The 21,489-nt window shown below is 50.8% G+C and overlaps 5 protein-coding genes across 5 annotated transcripts; 4 read left to right on the top strand and 1 right to left on the bottom strand.

Annotated features, from left to right (window-relative positions):
* Positions 1-4,771: 4,771 nt before the first annotated feature.
* On the top strand, positions 4,772-6,498 carry LY79DRAFT_516010 (carboxylesterase; the record flags this gene model as incomplete). Its single annotated transcript, XM_060554774.1, has 3 exons — positions 4,772-5,884; positions 5,947-6,077; positions 6,138-6,498. The coding sequence occupies 3 exons, from the start codon at positions 4,772-4,774 to the stop codon at positions 6,496-6,498; spliced, it is 1,605 nt and encodes a 534-aa protein (XP_060414006.1).
* A 3,028-nt stretch (positions 6,499-9,526) lies between these two features.
* LY79DRAFT_669961 (alpha glucoside transporter) lies at positions 9,527-11,334 on the top strand (the record flags this gene model as incomplete). Its single annotated transcript, XM_060563719.1, has 3 exons — positions 9,527-9,737; positions 9,804-11,062; positions 11,122-11,334. 3 exons carry the CDS (start codon positions 9,527-9,529, stop codon positions 11,332-11,334), a joined length of 1,683 nt encoding a protein of 560 aa, XP_060414005.1.
* Positions 11,335-14,029: 2,695 nt separating this feature from the next.
* On the top strand, positions 14,030-15,272 carry LY79DRAFT_590467 (uncharacterized protein; the record flags this gene model as incomplete). The annotated part of the gene is made up of 3 exons (XM_060561158.1): positions 14,030-14,697; positions 14,759-14,854; positions 14,906-15,272. The coding sequence occupies 3 exons, from the start codon at positions 14,030-14,032 to the stop codon at positions 15,270-15,272; spliced, it is 1,131 nt and encodes a 376-aa protein (XP_060414004.1).
* A 644-nt stretch (positions 15,273-15,916) lies between these two features.
* LY79DRAFT_554824 (major facilitator superfamily transporter) lies at positions 15,917-18,036 on the top strand. The gene is made up of 3 exons (XM_060557882.1): positions 15,917-16,592; positions 16,646-16,752; positions 16,820-18,036. The coding sequence occupies exons 1-3, from the start codon at positions 16,325-16,327 to the stop codon at positions 17,828-17,830; spliced, it is 1,386 nt and encodes a 461-aa protein (XP_060414003.1). The 5' UTR covers positions 15,917-16,324; the 3' UTR covers positions 17,831-18,036.
* A 1,451-nt stretch (positions 18,037-19,487) lies between these two features.
* LY79DRAFT_649948 (CmcJ catalyzes late reaction in the cephamycin biosynthetic pathway) lies at positions 19,488-20,530 on the bottom strand (the record flags this gene model as incomplete). Its single annotated transcript, XM_060562530.1, has 4 exons — positions 20,414-20,530; positions 20,139-20,357; positions 19,878-20,082; positions 19,488-19,832 (listed from the first exon to the last, which is right to left on the bottom strand). The coding sequence occupies exons 1-4, from the start codon at positions 20,497-20,499 to the stop codon at positions 19,488-19,490; spliced, it is 855 nt and encodes a 284-aa protein (XP_060414002.1). The 5' UTR covers positions 20,500-20,530.
* Between the last annotated feature and the right edge of the window lie 959 nt (positions 20,531-21,489).

Below are 21,489 nucleotides of genomic sequence, written 5' to 3'. Positions count from 1 at the left end.
TACTAAGGTAAAGTTTATTAACCTTATACTAGTAGTAATTACTATAAAGTAGATTTATTACTATACTAAATAGCTTTTTAGCTAACTACTAAATACTTTAATTATTCTCTTTACTAATAATACTAATATAATAGTTAATATTATAAATCCTCTTAATAAAGTATAAACTTAAAGTATTAATATCTAATATAAATAAATAATCTAAGAGTTTTATATTTATAAGAATATTACTCTTTAACTTATTTATAGTACTAAGATAGCTACTAGTAGCCTAATAAAAGCACTAGCCTTAAATAAATATAAGGATTTTATTAGACTACTAGGTATAGTAGATAAGTTAAATTAATAAGTTATATAGGTATATAAATAGACTATATAAATAATAAATTATATAAATTATATAGGCTTATTAGTATATAAATAAATTATTACTAGACTAATAGGTAAATTATTAGCCTTTTACTAAAGTTATTATATACTTTATAAACTCCTTAGATTTAGGGGATTTAAGGTTAGGTAGTTATTTGCTACTATTGTTACAATATACGGGAGTAGGCTGGCAGAGCCTAAGGGGGAGTGTTGGTGGAGAAGCCTATAGGTCACGTGACCTACCTCTACCTCCTTCTCAGCCAGCCTCTGCCTACTATAGGCAGCCTACTCCTGGTTAGTTTTATATCACAGTTATTACTAATATTAACAGATATTACCTTACCTTGCTGCTCCTACACTAAATATACTAAGTTAAAGACTCTATACTAATATAACACTACTTTCTCTAGTCCTAGCTATATTTAAGCTAGGCATCCTACTTTATTACTTATATAGCTTACTATTATCTATATCTAATATTAATTATCTTGGCTCCCTATATCCCTGGTTATAACATAGAATCCTCTCCCCTTCTTACTAGTATATCCTATTAGGGGCAATAAGGCCTTATCTCTACTTATTTCTCTATACTATACATATATAACAAGAATATATAATATAATAATATTTATCTTAATATTATTTTATATAATAATACTACTAAAATTAATATTATTAACTATTTAATAATATTTTCTATTTCTAATACTACTAGATCTATATAGGACTATATTAAGGTCTACCTAGAGGACCTTACTGTTGCCTATACCTAAAATTAAGGTAGCCTAAGATATCTAGGAATAGTATTACTTAAAGAAAGTCTTATTAAAGTTACTTAACTTATAATATAGCTTTTTATAAGCAAGGAAATTATTAGTACCTTTAGTAAAGGTAAAAATAGGCGTAAATAGAGGTACTATATATATTTGCACCTTTGCAGGGTTATAATTGGTGCCTACTGTGGAGATGGGGCCTTATTGCCCCTGATGGGATAATGGCGCTAACTGCGTATACATCACGAGCCCACATTAGTGAACCTAGATTTCCAACACTCGGCTCACTCCAGGTGACTCAGTGATAGTGTCAAAGGGTTTTAGAAAGTACGCTGATCCTAGTAGGTACCCAGTTAAGGACATCCACTGCCAAGGACACTTGTACGTAACAAAATGCTATTGGACCAAGTGGTAGACGTACTTTAGATCAATCTGCTCTTCTATTGCGATGAGTATTAGGCATACCGCTTATACTGTGTTTTCCTACTGTGATTTTTTGTTATTGTGTGCCTGCGCGACCCTGCGAGGGCCTGCCTTGGCTGCGTACCTCGGTAGATAGATCGCTTTCCTACTGTGCTTTAGCCTTGTTTCCTCGTCTTCGTAACTCAATGGTTGTTTTTGCTTCTGAGGCATGTTTTCGGGAATCTACAGAAAACCATCATTAGCGCCTGCCCATTGAATCATAATAGCTCATCTCGATCCCATGCATTTCCGGGGGGGGGGGGGCTGACCAGTCCATCCTTGTTTTCAGCGTCATGATGCGGACCTACTAGTAGCTTGTTCTATTACTAACGTCAGCAAGGCATCTTAGTGTGGCCATATGGGTCGATCATCTCAATGCTATATGTACTGGTAGCTGCAAGTCTCAATAAAAGGTAGGGGTTTAACACGCAAGCCAATGGACAGCTGGCTTCGGAACCGGCCCGAAAGCCTCGCCTATCCAACAATCCAAAGCCATGAAGTACTCTAAACTGCGGCGATGGTCTTAGATGAGCCTCCCAAGGTAAGCATGCCGTCATGTCAGGGAATATTTCAAGTGCGACCAAAAATTGTCCCCCAACAGGTCTCATGCCTAGGTAGTTTGGGTCGAGTGGCTTCATTTCAGCGGGCCAATCGGACGCTTTCTCTGAACTCGGACGCCTATGTATAGAACCTAACATTCTTGTAAGCATCCCGGCTCTTCACAGTGTGCCTTGCTGGCAGCTGGCCAGAACCCAATTCGACCCTGTTGCTGCAGACGTCAAGGGATGTTGTCGATAGCTATGACACCGAACACACGTCACCAAAACGGCGTTCGGGCCAATGCGCAGATTGTATAGAGTTTCGGAGAATACATGTAGGCACACGGGTCCCGTCAGGTCGACGTAGTTGCTATATTCAGCACAATGTTTCTAATTGCAGATGGGGCTCCTACTGGTGGCACTTGGAGTGGAAGGACAGGAAGGTTGACGTAACACGGCCCTCATGGTCCTCGTGAATATCCACGACCCGTGCTCCATTTCCGTCGATTTGGTCCTATTCTGTTGATCTAGAGTATTGCCAAGCGTATGGGAGTCACAGGTGGCTGGTCAACCCCGACGACACACGATCGGCGCGCGGGACTTAGGTGTGATACTCGTCCCACAACTTGAGAGTCTGAGAGATGCCCAAAAAAGTAGAACATACGAAGGACATAGCGCCTGTGATGGTTTTGGGAAGCGTGAATCGACCCAAGATATCATCTGATGCTGCTTGTCCATGATTGGCTGGGCCAAGTTAGGGTGTAACATCTTGGCAACGATGAGAAGAAGGCAGCGAAAGGGACCATGTAAGTCAACAGAGCATGCTGTTCCTCAAACAATGTTTGATCTGCCAACCAGATGTTTCTGCAACATGAACACGCTAACCTTTGTCTCTTGCGTGGATATCTAAGCAGACATGTGAATATCATTCTAACGATGTGATGACAAAATCAAATCTGTAATTGCCACTCTGCAATTACAGCTTACATCACGATCCCCCCACCCGGGGTTTCGACGCTATTCGTCAGAAGGCTGGCTGTACACTATTAAGACCTTCTACTCAGGTATATCCCGCTAAGAACAAAGCGGCTCAAGACCTCTTCTGTACAGTACTCAAACCTGGGCCCCTTGAAATCATGAGTCTCTATAACATAGCTTATGCATATACCATTTACACAGGTCTTCGAGATGCTGGGCTCGTAACTATGATGACAATAACAGATCCGCTATTGCCACTGTGTAATGGCAGCTTATATAACGACAAACGACAAATCTTAGGTGCCTCTCGCGTACTATCTCCATTGTCTATGTCTTCATTGTTCCAGCGTATGGAGTTCTCTTAGACGCACCTGGATGCTGAAACAAGCTCAAAGACGCATTCGAGTCAGAGTTGAAATGGTTATTCTAGCGACGTAACCACGTGCTGCATAGCCGACTGAACTGTCGTTTCCACAATAAGCCCACACTAGTCCAACCGCGTTGTCGGTATAGTCAATTGACCAGTGATGATTGGGGAACCTGGTAATGGTAAGTTTTATTATCAAGATAATCTGAGTCTTGTGGCGATGCGTTCGATTCGATGCTACCGGTGTAGGTTAATAGGCGTGTTTGAGTCATTCTACTGATGCTTGCTCATGCGTACATGTATTATGCATGCTTACCCGCAGCTCTAACCAGGTCGGAACTCGCGAAGCCAAGACCTGAGCTATTGTCGTGAAGCCATATAAGTCACAATTACTGCCTTTTAATTGTGGTTTCACTTTTACTCCTATTCATCACAGCTATATAACTGTATGAAGCGTATACTCATGATATGGGCCCGCCTCATGAGGCATGATGCGACATGCGGATTCATGGTAGCGGCGTTTTATTGATCATACTGGCCCTGACAATGATGTCTCAACAGCTCTGAGAGTACAGAACTATTTGTAAGGCACTGGCATTCATCTGCCAAGGGAACTGATCAGATATATAGGCGGTGTCTAGTGCTACGCAGTGTTCTTGGCAATACATGCAATGACACCGAGCTTGGTTCTGGTTTTGGTTGCAAAGCCTGTAGCGCTTGCATCAACTTGGACAATACAGCCGTCTAGGGAGGTACTGATGCCGTTCGGATCCGTCATTGAACGCGGATGGAATCGCAGCATTGAAGCGGAACTACGTAGTAGTGTACTACTAGCGCTGCCGGGATCTACAATCAGAATTTCCGAACCAACGGGAGCCCTCCTCGTTCCGTCGATTCTGGTTATCCGCCGTAAAATTTCAGATCTTTTATAGCACCTTGATGCTTAACAGGCCCTGGAAGGAGGATCTAGCCAGGAACTTGACTCGTGTACCCCACAACTGTGCCGTGCCTACCCTCCCGCCCGCCAATTACACGTGGCGTTTCGACTGAAAGGTCATGATAGTAGCAATGATGAACATGGGGCACTCCTCAGCAATCTCCGATGGGGGAGGCAGTGGAACCTCCTCTTTTCCCGGTTCTTTCCCCGGTAAGCACAGACCGTCAGTGTCAATATATTGATGCCATCGAGGGGCAAGAAGAGTAGCGAGTTGGCCATCGCTTCCGAGTTCCGGGAGCCTTCCGTTGAAAATGTGTTATATACATCACCCCTGGGCCTAACGCCCATGAGTCTGGCCTCGCTCAAGCCACACACGGTCAACTCCGGCGGTCATCAAGAGTCACCCTTCGTGATGTGCAGCACCAAGTTCATGGCGACCTTCGCCGGCCTCCTCGCTTTGGCGAGCGCCGGCCCCAGTGTGCAGCTTGACAACGGCGTCACGGTCCAGGGCCGGATCGCCCCCGATGCACCCCAGGTCGCCGAGTTCCTGGGCATCCCGTACGCCGCGCCGCCTTTGGATGACCTGCGGTGGGAGCCGCCGCAGCCCTACGTCGCGCCGCGGTCCTTCACCAACGGCACCATGCTCAACGCTACCGCTCTGCCCCCTTCGTGCTGGCAGTATATCTCCGTCATCCCGGCCATCCAGCGCGTCGACGTCCCCGAGTTCATGATCGGCAACGCCGGCATGAACGAGGACTGCCTCACCGCCAGCTTCTGGGTCCCCTCCAACGCTGTTCCCGCCGGCGAGCAGACCGAGGGAGGAGGAAAAGGTGGCCTGCCCGTCGTCATCTGGTTCTACGGCGGCGGCTTCGAGACGGGCGGCACCGACGTGCCTTATCAGATGCCCCAGAAATGGGTCCAGCGCTCACAGTCGCACATCTTCGTCACCTTCAACTACCGCATGGCGCTGTTCGGCTTCCCCAACTCGGCCGCGCTCGAGGAGCAAAATTTGGGCCTGATGGACCAGCGCTTGGCCGTCGAGTGGATACGCGACAACGTCGCCAAGTTCGGCGGCGACCCGGAGCGCATGACCATCTGGGGCCAATCGGCCGGCGCCGTTGCCGCCGACTACTGGAACTTCGCGTACACGGAGGACCCCATCGTCAAGGCCTTCATCATGGACTCGGGCACGGCGCAGCTGGATCAGCTGATGAACCACGACACCAGCCATTCCAACTTCACCTTTGTCGCCCAGCAGCTCGGCTGCGGCAACCTGACGGACGCCCGCGCCGAGCTGGCGTGTATGCGCAAGATTCCTGCCGAGGAGCTTGAGAACTTCTACGCCGTCTACAAGGACTCGCAGGTTACGCCCTCTATCGGCTTCTCTCCCCAGATCGACAACAAGATTGTCTTTGCCAATTACACGGAGAAGGCTGCCCTTGGAGAGATGACTGACCTGGTGGGTTGTTTCCAAAACATAGACCCGTTTGACCGATGGGTGACATTGCTGACAATATCAAGCCTGCCATCATTGGCTTCAACGCTGCAGAGGGCCTCTTCCTCGCCCCTTACAATGTGAACGGCCCCGACCCCGCCATTTCTGAAAGTCTGTCTTATAACTACTTCTGGTGCCCTACGACGAAGACTACCAAGTAAGCACCCCCGCGGCCTTCATCACGCTCTAACGTCCCGGTTGACTAACAATTCATTAGTGAGCGCCTGGTAGCGGGCAGAACGACTTACCGTTACTTCCACGAGGCTGTCTTCAACAACACCTCTCCCCACCCGTGGATGGGCGGTTACCACGGCAGCGAGCTTCCCCTGATCTTCGGCACCCACGCCGATTTCCGCGGCAACTCGACTCCCTTCGAGTACGAGCTGAGCCACACAATGATGGACGCATACACCGCCTTCATCAAGGACCCCATAGCGGGTTTGGAAGCCATCGGATGGCCCGCTTACACGGCAGACAGCCGCCTAGTCCGCAGCTACGGCGAGAATGACACTGTCACGGCCGCCGTCCGGACGGTGTCTACCATCGAGGAGAAGTGCGCAAGCTTGGGACTTTTGTAACCTGACCGGCGACTTAATGTTTAAATACTCCAAAACCTGAGTACTCGCAATTACGGTGATGTTTGCGTGATTGCCAATGTGTGTGAATGAGAGAACGTGTCGTGAGAAGAAGAAATCGCCGCTCCAACAATGTGCGCTTATGTCCTTATGTCAATGCCTCATGAAGTTACCTTCTCGTGGGTGCATGATATGGGTTGCTCGCCCCCTTCATGCGATGCTGTCAAAGAATCGTACTACCGGGTTACTGCCCAAAGAACACTACCGATGCGTCCGCCATCGTCTGGGCCATGCTATCAGACTTGAACTCCTAGTGGCTGATCGTGGATTTGGTGCGCAGCGTGGATACAGGAACCTGGTTCAGAGCCAAGTTTATAACACGGAGACGAACCAGCAGCAGACCAAACACCTCGGTGGCCAGAAACGTGACCAAGTAGCGGTAATGGGCAAGAAAAGAGTAAAATCCCCCCAATGAGCTCGAGATAGCTACATTCGTAGCCAGCTGGTGTGGGGGTGAAGTCTGGGGCGGATGTTAGGGGAGTGGAGTTCCCTTGCTTAGTATACAAAGGGGGCTACGCAGGCTAGTGTTATTGACAAGTACTTGTACGAGATAACCTACCAACCAATCACTTGGTCTAGAAAAATAGAGAATGGATTTTGAGAGTCATTCAGACTGTTGGGTTCATCGCCAGCCGCGCCGGCACCTGCCTCCTCCTTAGTCCCTAGACGGCGAGGAGTTCTTGAACATAAGTGAAGCGCGTGATCAGCTCACATGCTGTGTATAAATACATCAACCCAGCACCACTCCGACTGAAGCGTCAGAAGTGACAACGGTGTCTCGTGGAGTTGCCACCGAGACATGATAGGCCGGCGGATGGGCTCTCGGTTCGGAGGCACGGCCAACATTGTAGCGGAATGTGAAAGATGCTGCATGCAACCATAGCTACAACCGTCTTGCTGGCGTACCGGTAGCACCCTAAATCGCGACCCAGGACCCGAGCCCGTGGGTCGTGAAGGAAACCCGTGCGAGCTTGGGACTACGTAGGGTCTCGCCCGTGAGAAGCATAGCAACACCGATGACGGTATTTAAAGGACATAAAGCTTGACCCTTGTATCGCAGACATGGCCTGCTTACTAGTACACAGAACCATGTCCCCCCCTATCAAGAGTTTGACTTGTACAAGCAGAAGATGCAAGGAAGAAGATCCGGCCAGTCTGGCTCGGCCGAAGCTGGCCGAGACGAGGGTCTGCAGTTGGGGAAGGCAGGGGGGGTGATTCGCGCGGAACTCGACAGCAGCTACTCCAAGGCGCACGAGACGCACACGCGGTTTGCTGACTGGGGAAACCGGCAGAAGGATGGTCTAGAGCCGAAAGTCGCATCGTGGTCCCTGTCAAGGCTTGAAGTGCCATCGACGGTCGATGATCTCGTGAAGGAGGAGGAGGAGGCGCCGTCGAGAACATGTGAGTCAAGCGAGGGGAGACTAGGTTCTTCTGCGGCTTTTGAAGCAGCAAATTGGACACAACGTGCCTTAATTTAAGCAAGAGTAGAATATAAAGGAGTAGCAGAAAGCTGAAGAGGCTTGGAGGGAGACGATGGTTTGCTTGTTTGCTCTATGTTTGTCTCGTTCAACTTGGCAGCGTGGTCTGGTGAGAGTCTGAGATACGTACCCCAACCCTTACCTAAGCCAACCTGCGCACTTCGAGCTCACAGAACCTTCGTGACGAGATGTTGATTACATATGCCTCCATTTCAAGAGGAAGAAAACAAGACAAGGAAAAAGTATAGTTTGAGAGAATGGGTGAATCTGCACCCGTCAACGCTTTGGCTTCCCCAGACTCGTGTATACTACCGGTACACTAGAGAACTATATTGAAGGTTGGGGAAACCATGAGGGAAGTTTTAGCGCCTCCCTTGACCGAACGAAGCCGTCCAGCGCCTGAGTGCGACCCACTGCAGCCACTAAATCCCCAGACTTACCCCACACCAACGATGACCAGCTCCCAGCTCGCTTAAATAGCACTAGTCCTGATATGCGATCGCTTAATAAGCTACGCTAGACCGGTTTGAGCCGCGCTAGGCGCTCCATCCCTTCCGGTCCCCCAGGCGGCTGTTCTCTCCCTCCATCATCCGACCGGCCAACCTCCTCTCAGGAAAAGTTCCACCAATGTTTGCCTCCGGTCACAGATATTTCTCTAGCCCGTTCAAGCCAAGTTGCTATTTACACTCTCTTCAATCTTATCAGGATTTGACCATTCTTGCACCGAAGCGCCAGATTCGATTTACGGTCCGACATTCCTACCACGCTGCGCCCATGTCTCTCCCCGCATCCAACACCGGGAAGGGACTCGACATGAGAACCCCTAGTGGTTCAGACACCATCGACTCTCTCTCATCTGCCATCTCATCCCGCTCTCCGGCTGGCTCACTTTAGTCTCTCCGGCTGGCTTCTTCCCAATCTGACCTATCAGAGTTTGCCAACCCCTCGTTTCCCTTGGCAGATTTCCCGCCCTCGTCCAGTCAAGATCCTCCAAGGCCGTCAATCCCGCCGCTAGCTTTCGAGTAAGCATCGATCGACTTTCTACTGCAACAACATGGGTCCCAGCTTGCACCTGGCCTCTCTTTTTCTGGTAGGCTGGTAGGATCAGAGGCCAGTCCCACGAGGACGGCCTGACATGAGCAACAAACGACACGGTACCCTGTGCAGCATGAAGAAGCATCTTCAACCAGTGTTATTGGAGAATCGCTACCCCGAGGGCCAAGCCTGGGGGAAACAAACCATGTTACCACGCGGTTTGCCTATGCATACAGTGCCAATGCACATATATGCATCCTGCAACCATCGACGTGAGACACGAGAAGCCGACGGTCTGGTACGACGTTGACCTCATCTTGGCGCGACTTTAAAATACCCCGGGTGCCGCTCCCTCCCAGCTCCATGTGCCTGGTCCTTCTGCCTCTCTTCCATACGACTCTGCTACAGGAGCTTGCCAATCATTAACAGCTTCGAGCAGCCCGAGAACAATTGTAGCCATGTCGAACGACATCGCTGATAAGACGGCGTCGCAGCCGCATGACAATATCCACGTCGAGAAGGGCCCTTCTCACATTCACCAGTTCAACCATGTCGCCCTTGACGACAAGGGCCTCAACTCTGAGGCCCATGAGGGCACCAACATCGAGCACAGCTTTGGTCTCTGGCAGGGTCTGAAGACCTACAAGCGTGCAGCTTTCTGGTCGATCCGTGAGTATCATCCCCCATGGCCAGGGCCGTCGTCGCCGAGCTTGCACTAACGCCAAGTTCAAACAGTTATCTCGACCACGGTCATCATGGAGGGTTATGATGTGACCCTTATCAGTTCCTTCTATGGCTACCCTGCGTTCCGCGAGAAGTATGGCGAATGGCTTGATGAAGAGAACGGCTACCAGATTTCATCCTCCTGGCAGCAAAAGTTCAACGCCATTGGCGCCGTGGCCAACATTGTCGGCGCCCTCTTGAACGGATACTTCACTCCCAAGTACGGTCACCGCATGGTCCTCATCGTCTCACTTGTCTGGCTGGCCGCCTTCGTCTTCGTCGTCTTCTTCGCCCACAACATTGAAATGCAACTGGCTGGCCAAATAATCTGCAATTTGAGTTGGGGTGTGTTCGCCACGACTGGCCCCTCCTACGCGGCTGAGGTTACCCCCTTGGCTATCCGTGGCTACTTGACCTCCTACGTCAACCTTTGCTGGTGCATCGGCCAATTCATCTCGGCCGGTGTCCTCAAGGGGCTTGTAGATGTCGAGGGCCAATGGAGTTACAAGATTCCTTTTGCTATCCAGTGGGTCTGGCCCATTCCGCTCATCATTGCAGCTTGGATGGCCCCCGAGTCTCCCTGGCACCACGTTCGCAAAGGCAATCTCGACGCCGCAAAGAAGTCACTTGAACGCCTCTCGGAGCCCGAGCACAACGTAGACCACGATGCCACGGTAGCCATGATGGTGCACACCAACAAGCTTGAGATGGAGGAGCAAGCGGGCGCCACCTTTTTCGACTGCTTCAAGGGCACGAATCTCCGCCGTACCGAGATCGCCTGCATGGCTTTCATGTCCCAGATCACCAATGGCGGTGCCCTCTGCTATTCTGGCTCCTTCTTCTTCCAGCAGACCGGTATCAGTGCTTCTACCTCGTATGCGATAAGCTTGGGAGGCACTGCCATTGCCTTTGTCGGCACCTGCATTTCTTGGCTCTACATCTACAAATTTGGCCGCCGGACCATCTGGCTAAGCGGCTTCACTTTGCTCGTGGCTTGCTTGTGGATCATCGGTTTCCTCTCAGTCGCCCCGAACCAAACGCAGGGCGTCATCTGGGGACAGTCAATTCTGTGCGTTGTCTGGCTCGGATTCTATTCCATGACTGTAGGCCCCATCGTGTATACGCTTGTGTCCGAAGTTGGCTCGACCCGTCTTCGGACCCAGACGGTCGTCCTGGGCCGCAGCACATATTATGTAGGCAACATCATATGTGGCGGTCTCATCCAGCCCAAGATGCTGGCACCCGGCGACTGGAACTTGAAGGGAAAGACTGTGAGTGATCCTAGACCCTTTCATTCGTAGGTGTTCTGTGAAGGCTAACCGGCTGCCAGGCATTCTTTTGGGCCGTCCTCGCCACCATTACCTTGATTTGGGGCTTCTTTCGCTTGTTCGAGACCAAGGACCGCACCTTTGGCGAAATGGATGTCATGTTCCAGAAGGGCGTCTCGGCTCGCAAGTCAAGCAAGTACGAGCTCACCGCGGAGGACATGTTCCTGGCTGAGCGAGTTCAGCCCCTCAGCCGGAACGTGTCGGAGAAGATTTGATTTGCGTTCGATTTGATGAGGTTCAGGATACCAGGGGAAGCACCATTTCGCGGGATGCAAGTAATTTGTAGCCATCTATACCAGACAGGTAGACTGTTGGGCCACCACTAAGCCGGCACCTCCGAGTCACGATTTTGATACCTAATACCCAGCGCAAAGCTTTTGCTTCTATTCACGGTTATATTTGGGCTGATGCTGTATAGCATACGCGGGAAGACCCAGGACGCCTCGAGGATGTCCCACCGCCGCTCGCGCGTGGCGTACTGGATCCGCGCGTACAGTTTCGCAAAGTCCTAGATCACGGGTTTTAGATCGAAAATAAAGGGGGATTTCTTCGCCATTGGGATTTTACGGTGACTGGACGTGATCCGCGGGGAGCCGGTCGGGTACTGGAACATGATGCCGACGTTCTAGTGCAGGCTGGCGACTGGGTCGAGACACGGCACGCTGAGGGACTCGTCGTTACTGTTCTCGATCACGACCTTGTCACTGTACAGAGGCAGCTAGGCTCTCCTATCACCTTCCCCTTTCCTCCTACGGCCTGCAGTAACAGGAGCTTCGTGCACACTGGCATACCGAGATTCCATGAAACTTCACATATGGCTTGATATGGTAAAATGCCCAACAAGAACCGGGAAAGATGATAGGATTCAACCAGGAATTATGGGTGAAGGAAGCTACAGTTTTAGTATTCTGCTGTCTCTGACATCGTCCCATCGATACGTTTACTTTGGGGAGAGAGGGGACTATTTCATCCAGTCGATTCGCACAGACATCGTGACGCGGACATGCTTAAATGGCACACCAAGTCGGTACTGATGTCAGGATAGGTACAATGAGAGAAATTCATCTTGTCAAGGCTTGCAGTCAGAACCCCAGGGAAGCCCAAACATCGGATCTTGAATGTCCTAAAGATACAGCTGTCAATTCATACGCCGAATATCAGCCAAAGAATTACCGGCACGGATTGCCGCTTCATCTTGATGAAAAGAAAAAAGAAGGAGGGGGTGTCATCGGTATCTGATCTACCGCGTGGCTTAGCCAAAGCTTTCGGGTGCACACTTAATTACTCCCCCCCCTCCGCAACTCGTGACACGATCCCGAAGCTGGGACCCGAAGTGTCGACGAATGAGCAACGGCACCTCCTGGTGACTCTTTACCTGACGTCACATCGTGACAAGCCACAACAGACTTCCCGCCGACAGCGAGCTTGAAGAGAGTATCGTGAAGGTTCGGCAGCTTTTTCTAGAGATGTGCACCAGAACCAGCCCATTTCCCCAAATTGTAGCCAGTTCGAATCTCCATGCACGGAGTAGCTTTGCCATGACTTCGAGCTTTGCTACGGTTGAATCTTGACTGACTCGACGATTCTAACGTCTCGCTGCAGTGGCAAGAACGCGAAAGCATCGCTTCCAAGAGACTGGCGTGGGCGCCGCAACAGCTCACCTAAACTCTACCTACCCCGGGCAATGTACAATGTAGTACCTACGGTTGAGTTGTTGAAGTACAATAATACATTGAGGCGGTTGATCGACACAAGGAGTAAGGCCGTACCTTGTTAGGAGCAGACGATAAGTACGCGTGTTGGCCAAGACGCCCAGCGCTAGGTTAAGATTTCCGCACGCAATGCGTCAGATCCAGGATGTTAGCTCGGGATTTAGCTCGGGAAACTGTATCACCGCGATTTCACGAGTCGAGCTTGGCTGGCTTGGAGGGGTAAGATTCGCTTTAACCCAGCCGAAAAGAATAATCGGCCTAGCCTCCGTGTCCGAAGACTCGCAGTCCATATCCCTGTCAGCCCTGGGGGACAGACAAAGTTTCTATAGTCTCCCGACGGCCAAGTCTGGAAGCGTGTCGATACCGCTTGCCCGTCCCGGCGCAGGGGTCTTCGACCCACGGTAGCAGCACGATCGGCGGCCCAGTTGGTCGTTGGTGGTGGTCGTCAACCCGCGCGAGGGCCCTATCGAGCGCCTCTGCTTGGTTCCGAGAGATTGACAGAGGGGACTGACCAGTTAAGCTTTCCGACGAAGCTTCCCCTCCCCGCATAGCCGCTTAGCCGACCACAAGCGACTTAGAGGCATCCAGTAAGATGGAATGAATACGATTGCTTTTCTTCCGGGCTCAAGAAACAACCTTGGCCCCAACCTGGAGCTTGGCTTCATCGAGGCCACTCGACGATCTCGGAACAAGATAAGATGGCCAAAATCGGACCTTGGGACTGACTTGGTATTTGGGTTAGCGGCTGTTGGGACACACTTCTGCTTCTTCTGGAGCAGTGTGCGTGTAGATCATGGTTGCCGGGTATGCGTACCGGAGAGGAAGCCCGTCCCCCCAGTCTTCGCAAAAAACAGAATAAGCTTTGTCTGATGAAGCGGTTGGCTGATAGTCTACTTGTATGCCGATGACTAGCGTGCATTACTCGCAATCAATCGAAGCAGGCCACTGAGTGCACCAAGGATTTGCCGACATAGTTTCCTTCCATCATGAACAAACCTCCCTGTTGGAAGGCTAGGAATGATTCGTGGGTAGGGTGACGTGATTCATGTTGTCGCTAAATAGTCCCATGGGGAGCTTTCCCCCCTCCCCTCCCGCTGATCTGCCATACCGCAAAACACTAGACAAACCTGTGTCGTTCAGATCTGCCTTCGAACACCAGCCCCATCATGCGATGTCGACAATCAGCGAAACCCATCTAATGGCCGTGGAGCTGCCAGGCATTGAATCCAACTTCGAGGACCAGTCCGAGTCAATGGTCCCGCAGGTCCTCGTCGTCGCCATTCTCCTGAACCTGATCGCCATCTCCTTCTGCGCCATCCGGCTGTACACCGCCAAGGTCGTGATACGCCGGGCTCAGCTTGACGACTGCCTGATCTTCATCGCCCTCGTCTTCGCGACAACGTACTCGGTCATCCAGGTCTACGAGACCCGCAATGGCGCAGGCCATCACATCTGGGAAGTCAGCAAGGCCGCAGTCGTTGCGTTCCACAAGCTGAGCATGGTCGACCTCGCCGCTTACAGCTTGTCCGTGCTCTTCACCAAGGCCTCGATCCTCGTCTTCTACCTGCGCTTCCCCCTGAGGCGACCGATCAGGATGGTGGTGTACGCGGTCATGGCCGCCACCGTGGCGTACTCGTGCGCCGGCGCTCTCAGCTGGGCTTACCTCTGCACGCCGATGGAGAGGATCTGGAACGATAACGTGCCAGGAACCTGCGTCAATGAACCCATGTGGTGGCTGATGCTATCCGTCTCCAACGTCGCCACCGACATCGCCATCTTGTTGCTTCCTATATGGATTCTGGCGCCCTTGTCAATGAGGCTCGTCAAAAAGATCGAGATGACCATCTTCCTCATGGCGGGCGGATTGTAAGTCCATTTCCCCGTGTCATCTTCCAACGTTCCGAGCTGTCACTGACAGTGTGGCCAGTGTCCTTGGGCCAAGCATCGTGCGTATGGTCATGATCCCCCTCGGCTTCGGCAACACCGACTTTACCTGGACCGCCTCCATCAGCATCATCTGGTGGTAAGCAGCCTGTTGCGCCTCCTCTTGCTCATAGAAACTGACCTGCCGCAGCGTGGTGGAAGCCAATGTGGGTATCATCTGCACCTGCCTCCCATTCCTCAAACCCTTCATCAAACACGTGGCGCCAAACATCGCCAAGTGTTTCTATGCACCAGACGAGCCGCCGTCACCCACTGTCTTCGAGCGCGCCGCGGCGCTGCAGAGCATGCCGGAGATGCCCAAGTCCACCTGGCGCAAGAGTCTAGGGCGGCAGCCCGTCCACGACGCCCCGGACCCCGACATGCGGCCGACGAAACCAGAATGGCCTCTATCAAATAACGAGCCGTTTGATCATGTCGAATATCTGCAAGATCGGGTGCCAGACTACCAGAAGTCAGTACATGGTGCAAAACCTGTCGATGCTACGGAAATGGTGTAGGATTGAAGGCAGCGACGGCGTTACCTTGTTCCGGATGATACCCTTTGGTTTGACATGTGCCGAGCTATTCGGACATTGTCCATATTCGACTGGTTGTCGGCGATTTCGCTACAGCCTTGTAAGAAAGAAGGTACTGGAAGGCGGCTCTGGTGTCGCACAACATAGACCGGGCCCAAATCGGTCTCCGGCTAGTGTTTCCTGTCGTTCGGGCGTACGATATGCCCGAGCACTCTGAATTCTTTTGATGGTATAATCCATCCCGTTTTGGGTTAAGGGCATAACGCAATCGCTTTGGCCTGGCATCTTTCAGATGGTGGTGTCGTCACAAGGGAATGTGATTCTACAATACCGATTAGCCGGGTAATACCAACTTGAGAGACGGAAGTGGTCATACAAGCTCGCCGCCTAGGTAGTTCATAGTATTAGTTATGAGACGTTCGGAAGCGAACAAGCTTGTCAATGAGAGATTACTCCACCGATGTCCTTTGGGTTGTGTTACTCGCTCTAGGCCCGCGTCTCGGCATCTGCCGCCGGTGGGGATACACCCTTATGGCCGATTGGCTGTGAGGTGCTCGGCCTCGGTGTTTATAGAAGGGCCATCCGCCGAAAGGAATGGAGCCCGACATCAATACACGTTCCTGTCCCGGAGCCTCTGGATATTGGAATAGTCTTGAAATTAGTGCTTAGATCGGCCATATCGGAACCATTCGGTCATATCGGAAACCACTACTACCTAGCCAGGTGGATTAACCCCAATTCAACTATGCAATACCATCTCCAAGTGTACGGCGTCGGCGCCGGACAAGAGCCGTCGTGATGATAGTCCATTATTGCTTCCAGAATTTTCATTCCAGCTTAAGAATCTCGAGTACTTAGTCCTTCATCACCCCGGTAGCTTGTACTTTCTTCGCCACCATTCCCTGCACGAATATAGCAAGCGACAACTTTCACTCCCATTGCCAACGCTCCGATAGTATTACCCCAAAGTTTGTGACTCCTGTCCATATACAACTGGCCAACCAGAGGATACTATCGAGATACTCGTATTCCAAATGTCCAAGGAAGATTATCCTTCTTCCCTGGCGTACTCGCAAGGGACAATCGCAGTGCCTCAAGGACCCGCGGCCAAAATGGACCAGGACACAACAGATTACTCATCTGATCGCCAGTCGACGATTCAGCAACTCGACCCCGAAAAAGGCACCGATGCTACGCAACCGCTGCCCCCAGGAAGCGATGCGCCGGACGGCGGTCTGGTAGCGTGGCTAGTTGTGCTGGGGGCGTGGGCGACGTCGTTCTGCAGCTTCGGCTGGGTGAACAGTATGATCCGAGCTTGAAGCTTGTTTGGTAACAATAAAGCTAACGCGGTTTAGGCGTGGGGGCTTTCCAGGAGTACTACCAGAACGACCTGCTCCCCAACTACTCGCCGAGCACCATTTCATGGATCCCTTCCCTTCAGATCTTCTTCATGATGGGCCTGGTAAGTAATCGAACGCTTATTTTATTTCTCCATGTTTTTCTGAGCTGGAGGTGCTGATGATCTCCAGGGGCCCCTCGTCGGCCAGATATATGACCACTATGGCCCTCGCTGGCTGATCTTTGGCGGCACGATCCTACACGTCTTCGGCCTCATGATGACATCCCTTGCGACGAAGTACTGGCAGATACTTCTTGCCCAGGGAATCTGCTCTGCTATTGGAGTTGCGGCAATTGTGTCGCCCGGGATGAGCGTTGTTCATGGCTGGTTTAACCGCAAGCGTGGCGCCGCCTTTGGCGTGCTCTCTACAGGGTCCAGCCTTGGCGGCATCCTCTTTCCCATCATGGTTACACGAGTAATCAAATCCCTCGGCTTCCCATGGGCGATGCGCATCTGTGCCTTCATCATCCTTGCCCTGCTCATCATCGCCAACCTGACCATCAAAGCATTCCATCCGCCCCGCCCGCAGAAGTTCAGTCGGGGGCAACTTCTTAGCCCCTTGAAGGAGTTTGAGTTCGCGTGCGTTGTCATCGGCTTCTTCCTCTTCACCTACGGCATCTTTGTTCCCATAAACTACATCCAGGTGCAGGCGCTCGCGGCCGGCATGGACCCCGACTTGGCTCAATACCTCATCTCCATGCTCAACGCGGGAAGTTTATTCGGGCGTATTGCCTCGGGTATCCTGGGCGACAAGATCGGGAAGTACAACATCTTTGTCTTGGTGGGCTTCCTCACCCCTATTTGGATGCTCGCGCTCTGGATCCCTGCCAAGACGGACGGCGCGATCATCGCGTTTGCCGTGCTCTTCGGCTTCTGCTCCGGCGCCTATGTATCCCTCGTCGCGCCACTGATCGCGCAGATCTCGCCAATACAGGAAATTGGCTTCCGGACGGGTATCGTGCTCTTTGCCAACGCTATTGCCGGCTTGACGACGAACCCTATCAACGGCGCTATTCTGTCTGGATCTGGTGGCTGGGTCGGGATCAAGATTTTTTCAGGAGTTTTCTGCTTGGCGGGTACAACGTCCATCCTCGCAGCAAGAGTTCATCGGACAGGTTGGAAGTTGATGACGGCGTTTTGAGTGTTCATTCAGAGAACCTGGAGCCTGCATACTGAATTTGCCATCATTCGGAGTTATTTTGTGAAGAGCATCTGGCATGTTTGGACTTTGAATACCACGTAGACACAGCTCATTGTATAACTGTACCATCCCTTCACTCCTACTACCATCATAATTCTCTAGAACAGACGATCATAGAACGAAGAAACATTGATAAAAAAAACGAAGCCAAGACCGTCTCTCTACAGCCAAAGCGGCGTGAATTTTCGAGTGTACTATATCATGCTACTGAAGTACGAAAATCCCGGTTTGGGTACCCAAAAAGCTCACGACTACTGGCAACTTTCGAGGTCGAGTGAGCATGGGGAAGCAAGGGCTTCCCTGGTACTTTGAGTACCCCGTCGCTGGTCCCCGCTTGACCTTCATGGTGTGTAGCCCCGGATCCAAGCTTTTGGGATGAAGCTTGTGTTAACCGACCGAAAAACGTGTTGAAAAGCTATAAGGTTATACAAAGACAATCGCCGACCCAACTACAATACTGCTATAAACCCCGCAGAATCAAGGACGTCACCGCCGGAAGCTCTCCGTGGGTCAGCTGCTCTATCAAAGAACGGGTCACGAAGGGTACTTTGCAAAGAGGCTTCCGCACTGCTTGTGGACCGCACTTGAGGTTATTTAATCTGAGATTTCCGACTTCAAGGTCGATTCAGACTTGAGTACTCGTAGTTCGGTTCAAAAATCTGGTGACAAATGATGAGGTGATTGTTACAGTAACTATATTTTCAGCCAGCACTGGCTTGAGCCGGGATGAAAGTGCGAGTAGAGCCTACAGGAAGCTGCTGTGATTAGCCTTCATTGGCCGCATTACTGTATTCTGCCTCTGCAATTAGGCTAATATATGATCATAATCATAAAGCCACCATAGAGAAGACACATCTGTTAAAGAATGAACAGCTGACCAGTAAAACTGAATCCAAGTTTTTATGAGTCTAAAGAGACGCTCTGCTGTTTAATAGAGGGGCATCATTGACACTATATGTGTTCGGAGCTTTGTTCGATATTAACGATCTTGTGTTAACTTCGTCACAAGCTAGCGAAATATGATGTCTTGACTTTTGAAGCACTTATTTCTATGTCTAATCACGATAACAGGCATTTGACTATCTGACGTCGCTCAAGGATTGAGCCCATTGAATGAATGATTCACTGATTGCGAGCCTGGTAATAGAGAAAGGCAAAAGAACTACTGGGGCATCACACGTTTTTCTCATTTCAAAAATATAATTACACTAATACACCGGGCAAACTCCACCCGCCTGCAATGTCACATATAGCACTAGAAATTTCATCACACTTCTGCTCGGAACATAGATATTCAAACAGATTCCCAGAGACACCAACTTGAGACCTCGAAGACCGTCCTACTTTTAGACGCACGAGAACTAGGCCATGCACAACATCCAATCTTGCACCAAGTTGGCATACATGAGCAAGTATAAGCAGAGAAATAGCCTCTCTGCGGCCTCCAGCGATGCATGTTTTCTTTGCCAACCACACTGCCAATTGTGAGTTCGGCATATACACGACATATATTAGCTGATTCAGATGGGAAACCAACTTGCCTTCCTGGCTTTGTTCATTGATGTGTCTGGACTTCATATCATGTCCTAGTATCCATCTAATCCTCATCGTAGAAGACAAATGCTCTGACCTCGATACTGACCCTCGGCTCTCCGGCTCCCTCGGGCAGATCTGTGTCCTTGAAAGCACAGTGGGGAACTCTTCTAGGAACTCCCGGCTTGGTGCTCGAGTCCACCTGTTTGAAGAACAACACATCATCTGGCTGCTGTTGGTCCTTGAAGTACCATTTGTGAGACGAGTTCGTCGGCGGGCGCACTTCCACCGCCTCGGTGTCATGGTCCGGGAATCGTACCGGCACGAACACCAGGTCTGAGTCCGGGATGGTTCTGGCGTCGGAAACGGCAAAGGGATCTCGCGTAATGGGGCGAATCGGCCGCCACATCTAGATATACGATTAGTTTTGGAGCTACAATCGGCGCCGCCGCACACTTGCGTTGATGATTTGATATCGTGGCTTCTTGAGCAGCTCCTCTGCCCTATCTCCCAGCCATCTCTGGGCAACACCCTCCGCAGCTGCAAAAGACTGGTCGACGTGGACACCGTACAACGGCGCCGGACCTTGGGGGCCTTCGCCATCCTTAGGTCCACGGCGGATGATGTGCGTCATGATGTGCACCAAGCAGGGTTTAGGCCTGTGATAGGTTGTGAGTTGGGGCAACAGAACTATCGTGAAACGGAGTTCGCTTACATGTTCTCGGTTTCCGCCAAAACCTTCCAACACAGCTTCTCCATTTCAGGATAGTTCACTCGCTTGATCTCTTCATCATCGTCCCAGTTCGTCACCTGGCTCTCATGCTTCACGTAGTGGAATCCTTGGACGTCGAGCGTGAATTCATCTTCTCTGCCGGTGATATCTGTAATCGTCGTCGGAATCTCGATTTTAGGTTGCGGCTTGCCAGGCTCCGGGCTAATTATCAACCCCTGTCAGCGTGGGAATATTTTGTCATGTTATTGGCGTCTCACCCCCCAATCACCATGGGCACCAATGGTACTCCAGGGTCATCAAAGTACTTGATCTTCGTCTTAACTTGCCGTCCTGGTTCTCCCATCGTGACCACTGTTGTAAGTTGTCTCGGCGTTTTCAATCAATGGCGTGAGGTACTTTGCAAGGGAAATATCGTGGGGAAAAGGATTCGCTCTAATTTTTCTAGAGTGGTCAGGTACCGGCAATGATCATGCCTGTTTATCTTCCGTCGGCATCGCGAGTCAGGGTTAGGGAGAATAGGTACGGGCGATAACATGATAACTCTGGTTGATGGGGGTAGAGAGTGCATTAACCCCATATCAATGTCATAGAATGAGCCTGACCCAATGATTTAGAGTGGGGTGCAGTGTTAATTGCCGCTCACGAGATAAGCCATTGGGAAATCTCTACGTAGTAGCATACCCGGGTTAACGAATGCCCATTTTTAAGCATATTGTAGTACATATACTCCGCAATAAGCGTTGATCTGTGCCAAGATAAGAAATCCACTTGTTTCTTCGTCCAAAGCTTGAATGTTGCAAAAATCAACGAAGGAACGAATCATGCATGCTATGCGGGCCGTTGCCCCTTGGCTACTCTAGCCTGATGCGGAAGGTGTGCATGAATCGTGAAGGTTTGCAGGCTCTTGGTAGCTGGATGAGCCACTCGAATGGCCAAGCTTGTTATTATCCATTAATATTCAATATTGTATAATTTGTATTTGCGTGGGGTTCATCCGATGATATGCGCTGTAACCTAGGTCTCTCCCGAAGAGTGATATGGTGTGGTACACCCAGTATGGTTTGACTTAATACCGTTTGCCATTAACTGACCAGATGACTTACTACATATGCAACGCAAACCGTCCACTGAGCTCTCTGGCTCCTGGTTCTCGCACGCTAGACGCTGGGTGATGCTGCTGCCGGTAACCTGGCCCTGACACGTTCGGCCAGGTTACCCTCGTTCTGTATTCTTCCCGTAGCGCATGTTACACCAGACCTTCCATCACAAGACGTTGGTGAAACATGGTCACTTCGGTCTCCAGGCACCAACAAGCATAATCCACCTGCGGGTT

This window comes from Colletotrichum navitas (genome assembly GCF_030913465.1).
Source record: "Colletotrichum navitas strain CBS 125086 chromosome Unknown LY79scaffold_31, whole genome shotgun sequence".
NCBI classification, from domain to species: domain Eukaryota; kingdom Fungi; phylum Ascomycota; class Sordariomycetes; order Glomerellales; family Glomerellaceae; genus Colletotrichum; species Colletotrichum navitas.
This window is presented reverse-complemented; position numbering and strand designations above follow the sequence as displayed.

Bases quoted from the DNA above. Each gene is read 5' to 3' on its own strand.
- LY79DRAFT_554824 (XM_060557882.1), top strand. From the start codon at position 16,325: ATGTCCAAGGAAGATTATCCTTCTTCCCTGGCGTACTCGCAAGGGACA. The intron at 16,593-16,645 runs GTATGATCCGAG...AACGCGGTTTAG, and splicing joins CAGCTTCGGCTGGGTGAACA to GCGTGGGGGCTTTCCAGGAG. The intron at 16,753-16,819 runs GTAAGTAATCGA...GATGATCTCCAG, and splicing joins TCTTCTTCATGATGGGCCTG to GGGCCCCTCGTCGGCCAGAT.